This window comes from Dasypus novemcinctus, chromosome 13 (genome assembly GCF_030445035.2).
Source record: "Dasypus novemcinctus isolate mDasNov1 chromosome 13, mDasNov1.1.hap2, whole genome shotgun sequence".
Classification (NCBI taxonomy): Eukaryota; Metazoa; Chordata; class Mammalia; order Cingulata; family Dasypodidae; genus Dasypus; species Dasypus novemcinctus.
This window is the reverse complement of record NC_080685.1, coordinates 60,434,666-60,440,665: the sequence shown is the minus strand read 5'-3', so window position 1 is coordinate 60,440,665 and position 6,000 is coordinate 60,434,666. Positions and strand designations below refer to the sequence as shown.

At 36.0% G+C, this 6,000-nt stretch overlaps 1 protein-coding gene across 4 annotated transcripts in view; it reads right to left on the bottom strand.

Annotated features, from left to right (window-relative positions):
- Window positions 1–580: 580 nt before the first annotated feature.
- CEP350 (centrosomal protein 350) overlaps window positions 581–6,000 on the bottom strand; it is a 188,895-nt gene continuing 183,475 nt past the window's right edge. For all 4 annotated transcript variants that reach the window (XM_058274814.2, XM_058274815.2, XM_058274816.2 and 1 more), the window contains one exon: window positions 581–4,459. In XM_058274814.2, coding sequence (XP_058130797.1) covers window positions 4,295–4,459 — 165 coding nt within the window. In that variant the 3' untranslated portion in view covers window positions 581–4,294. The remainder of the gene's footprint in view (window positions 4,460–6,000) is intronic.

Here is a 6,000-nt window from a genome sequence, read left to right as displayed (position 1 = left end):
CCCATGTGGTAGATGGACGCCCTAACCACTGGGCCAAGTCCGTTTCCTGGAATTCCTTTTAAACCTCCAGTTCCATTCTTCTCCAAGCCCATAATTTCTAGAAATGGTAGTCTCCACACTTCATCATTAGATGGCTGTCCTTCTTTGTGGCCCACTTAATTGCATGTGTGACTTTTCTGTACATTTTGCAAGGGTGATCAATAGCTAGAGCGTTGAGTTAGCTCTGTGTATGCTTCCTTGGCAACACTCCAATTGTCGCGAATTGTTTTTCAAATTTCCTATTGACGCTTTCATTTGTCTTTATGCTCCATAAAGTCAGGGACTTTGTCTTCTTTACTCTCCTCAGCACTTATCACATTGCTCAGCACATGAAGGTGGTGCTCACCAATTATCGAATGAATGAGGAGCCTGTCAAAACCTAGGCTCATTGGACTTATGTGCAGAATAAATAGCTCTTACACAGAGCTCACCTTATTTTATTGCCCAAGCACAAGTGTCCTATGTACAAATAAGCAATCAGTAATAAGGGAATAGTTTTCTAAACTTGGCTTTATAGGAGAAAAAATGAACTTACAGGAAATTAATTTATAAATCAGTTTATTTACAGATTTTATCTTTTCTTAAAGTACATTTCAGTTAACAAAGATATTTACATGGGTATACATGGGAATTCATCCCAGTTATTTTACAGTTTATACTTACAAACCACACCCTAAGTCTTCTGCGCAAAGTTGCACTGGATGTGACTATTGGCTGAAAAAGGCCTGATGACCAGGCTATTTACACATACACAGTAAACGGGTTTATTTTTTCATGTCTGCACAATACAGTACACACAAGGAGGCTGAGCCTCCCAGAGAATGCTTTGCAATGTGTTTACCAAGAAGGCTTTGCAAAGTCCAGAAGGAAAAGCTATTAAACATAGGTTAATTAAAACAATACCTCCTTTACATCAGTTCAGTTTACATTTTTTCTTCACATTTTTATAATACAAAGGTATTTTATTGAATTGCTGCACAACCAGTTTAAGATGATTTGTAAACATGTAAGTTCCTACAATTTGTGTTAAACATCATTGTAGTTTCTACCATTTGCTTTTAGAATATTAATATTTTATTCACTAGTATTCTTAAGGTAGTAAAAGGAAGATGTTAAGTTTGAACTTGCAGAAAAGTTATGAGTCTCTAATGCTGTGCTACAGAAATTCTTTTGCGAGTACACACTTTATTCAAGTATTGCAAAAAGCTAAGGCCACTTTTTTTTCAAGACAAGAAAGTGAACAAAATTGTTTTTATCAATAGGCCACAACACTCTTATGAGCAATGAAATCTCTTTTGAAAGATAATTTCTCAAAGACCTGTAGTCACAGAAGGAGCTTAGGTAAAAGAAAAACAAATTACCTTCCTTATGAACTACTTTTGAGCTCTCCCCACTTTTCCCTAGAGTAAAAATTCCTGTTTAGACCTGAAAAGGGAATCTATACCCTGTACTTATTTAACCCAGAGTTAAGTACCCTGGATAGCACAAATTATTTTGGACTCAGAAATAAATCTGAAGCCTATTGTTGGTTTACTACTAAATTCTGATGGTGCTATTCTAAAAGATATTACTACTGATGTAAAGATCTTTTTCTTAGAGGAATTATGAAGAGTGAAAGAGGACAGGAGTGGGGTGGGGAGAAGGAACACAATTAGAAAGAGGGTATATTTAGATTCTTGGTTAAGAGGCAGACCTTGATTAAAAAGATCCCAATATTGAACGAGTGGCTGGGTATCCACAATTATCATCCCTAATTCTAAAATTAAACTCATTTTCAATTATATATATATAAACAGTTAAAATAATGAATTTGCTAATTACACATTCTTGTGTGAGTATGTTTGCTACCAAACTATGGATAACCATTTCTAGGAAGGAGTAAGACCGATCTGTTCCTGCTTATCATCTGGAACCCAAGATTCCTAAGATAATAAAGGCAGTAGGGGAATGTTAGGACATTTACTGCCACATTCTTGGCAGCAATTCTTATTAGGGGACTCTAAGTCCAGATCACTGATTCCATGGACTTATATTACTAATTTTTTTCCTTTTCTGGAATTGTAATGTAATGAAGAATAAAGATAACTTTCTAATAAAAATTGATTTTAAGCTCAAATAATGAGGATGTAGAAAAACCACCTATATTCCTATTATAATATTTTCTTATTAGTTTATAAAAAATTTACAGCAGCTGTAAAGTTTCAGTATCATAAGGACAATGTGATCCAACATACAGCCAATGGATGTAGACAAGATGTTTTGTCTTCCAAAAAACACAAACCTTTTGAAAGAAAAGCCTTTGTTTTTCCTCGGCCACATGAAAATAATATTTCCACACTACTGGTTAATAACCCCAAGAAACCCTTGCTTCTTTTAGTCAATTTGCTTATTATGGCTACAGGACTACAGCTCAACACCAAAAGCCCAGAAGAAATGCTGGTAATATATCAATCTGAGCATTTCCCCAGACCCAGTCACAACATTTCAGTGCTTTTCTTATTTGTCAAGAGCTATCACACCAGTCATTGTGCAAAATGCAAATATTCCAATGATTATTTCACTACGTTTCTCATAATGACAAGATGAAACCAAAGAGAAGTGGAAGTGTGCATAGTGAAAATTTTGAGATGAAAAGGCAAGTTTGGAGGAAAGATGCAGAAATGAATGAACATGCACACTTAAAGATTATGCCATCTTTGGGGTTTTTAAAAACATATTCTGAAGCTATAACATTCCAGGATATTTGCAAATATGAATCCAGTGGATGTCTTATATCATGCTTCTAAGCAGGACCTTCAATATTAAGGCATTTGCATTCACGCCTAAGATAATCCACATTCTTCTAGATTACTTGAAGAGGGATAGCACTGATTGAGAGAAACCAGTCAAGAAGGCAAGGTACTGAGGTCCCAGAGAGCATTCCATACACTTTAATGTAGCAGCTGGAGTCTATATAATTTTTTTCAGAGTAAGGTAATAGTTGTGAAAAGCAATGCTGCAAGAGAGGCAGAATTAGATTTTACAGTGTCTTTAAATCATTTTATTCTATTCCTGCTACTGCAGGTGATCTTGGAAAAGCTCATCTTCTTTTCACTGAATTAAACTAACTTCTTCAATATGTGTATGAGTTTGTTCATAGATTTCCTGTGCAAAAAGCATGAACCATTGAAACTTCAAGACAGAACTTTACTATTACAAGAAGAATCTTTTACTTCTGAATAGGGACACACATTTTCAACTTAATAATTTACCTTAAAATAAATTAAAAAATGGTCCATAAGCGCAAAACAAGCACACAAACAATAGACAGTATCTTTATGTCTTTGGTGCACACACTCATTTCCTACATCATTCAAGTAACAGTGTCTCTGATTTCTTGGGTAGAGATGGGAGTTGAAGGATTGAAGGCCAAAATGAATTATTTCCACTTTTGCCATGCCTGGATGCCTGAGATGGTCCTGAGTATCTGTGATTCTGGGAGCAGCTGGTAGAGGTTCAGAATGAATAAGAAAAGTGCAGGGGTAAAACAAGGGATGGAAGAACCAGCCCTGCATCTATCCTTTGAGCCCAGTCTTCAGTGGGAGCATTTCTTTGTTTTTTATGCCCATATACAGAAAACTGAAAGTAATGCAAAGGTTTGACATTCTTTAAATGGTGCTCAGATTGCAAGGCTACCATTTACTCCTGTTAACTTCACAGTTCACTTGGTGCTGCTAAACTGCAATAATGGAAGAAAATGGTCTTCAAAAAGAAATGAACTCCAGAAGGTGAAATAGGCACACATTATTAAACTTGCCTATTTAGAAGTGGTTAAGAGCTTAATACTGTTTAGAGACTATAAGGTCCACTTTTGATTTTCATTGTATAGGCCAACAATAAATTTCAAAAATGATATGATGCATATATCTATATAACTTCTCTTGCCTGACTTCAGACTTGAGGAAGTGATACCCTAGTCTAAGCTAAGAGGTAAGTCTGGTGTTTTCAGCCCTCGTCTGAGACCTAGCATTTATACTATGTGTCAACATCAGGAGTAAAACCAAAAATAATCAATTAATCCAGTAGGCAGTCTCTAAAGGCAAAGGCTGTAATACCAGATATACCAGATTGTCCCATGAACTCCAAACCAGCAGTCTTTATGAACAGGTACAAGGTCCAGAAGCACTCTTGCTATGCTGGAGATGGGGTATATATCAGGAGGCAGAAAGGCCCAGGACTCATATTAGCACTCAGTGTTCGATTTATTTGCAAGGTGTCACACAAGTAGCATTCTCCCCTGTTTTTCACTGATCTGATTCAGAACATCAATAGTATCTCTGATCAAGGTCTCAAAAATCCCATCAGCCAGCTGCATCTTCACACACAACTCATCCTCATCATAGTTCACCCACTGTGCCTCTTCCTCATGGAGTTCCTGTACCTAGAATTTAGAAGAGAAAAAGGTTACAAAATCACTGATACACAAAAGCTTGGAAATCAATTACATTCACTGACTTTGTAGTCCCTATCCACAGGAATACAGCCTGAGGAAATAAGCTAGAAGAACAAAAGGTAATTTATACAACGATATCAATACTCCTTTTAAAATTGCAGAAAATTTGAAAAAACAATTGCCGAATAAAAGAAAAATGGCCTCAAAGCTACATTTCCATTTGATAGTAATACAGTATTCTACAGATATTAGGGATTAGAAATATGTTGCCTACATCAATATATGGGAATGTATATAGGAATTAAACCTAGTCGCAAATTCAGAAAAAGCTTATTGCGGTGATGAGGGTTCTACCTAGAAGTCTAACTTGGCAAAAAAAAAAGCCTGTAACAACAAGCTCCTGACTACAGTTTCATTTTGAAAAAGACAGAGGAAGTAAAGAGGGGAATATATAGTCTTATCTGCCGTTATAAGGAAACGGGAAGAATCTTGAAGGAGGAGATCACATCATCCTGAGGTTTGGGAGAGTCAGAGAGGAAGAATAGCATTGCCCAATATATACTCTAGGCTGGGGTTGACAAATATATGATGAGGCAGTGCCACATTCTTTCTCTTTGGAGAGGTCTGATCAAGGGGCAAGTTGAACATTCATACCTCTGTTCCCTAATTTATGTTCCATGGAACAAGTGTGCCAACAAAAAGGATTCTATAGTTCAATAAGTTTTAGAAAACTCTCTCTAGGAAATTCACAATGTACATTAGTCCATTAGACCAAGTGACACCCTCCAGCCACAGAATCCTTTTGAGTGGGTGTATGAGAAACCCTTATTAACCTACCAAGGATTGATATTCCCTTCTTACTTAAGGATGCTATAAGAAAAAAGCCTACTTGCAAACCGGTGTTGAAGGATAACCATATTCTGGGAAAGTTAATAGGCGTGCTAGTCACAAAGAAGTGCCCACTCCCAATAAGTATGTTGAATTGTTCAAACAAAGTTGCACAAGTTTCCTTTTATAGATAGATTCTTTCAGCCTTTGATATTAAATGTTATTTGAGTAATTTCCCAATAACAAAAGTTGGGAAACACTGTCTTAATAACAGTCACATTAAAATTTGTTCAGAACATTATCCATTATATGGCCCAGTGTACCCTCAATGCAGTCTATGCTGAGAAAACGTTGCTCCTTCTTAACAACAAGAACTATTTCCATCTCATTTAGTGAGATCTGACATGATTCCCTTTTTGCCTTGGCCGTCAGAATGCTGAAAGTCCAACTTGGACTTTCAACTATAGCAACTGCAGGATCTCATAGCCTGTAAATCTGTCTCTATTTTTCTCTTCTGGTCTTCAGAGTTTATTCTATTCTATTATACATATTCTTGTTCCTGATTTTATTCACAGATAGATGAATGTTGGAATGATGTAAGTTGTACAAATAAATTAATTAAATAAAATTTAAAAAACACTAACTTCATTTTCTTTTTTTGACAGTATATGAAGCTGGTAGAATAGAGAAATGTGGTAAAT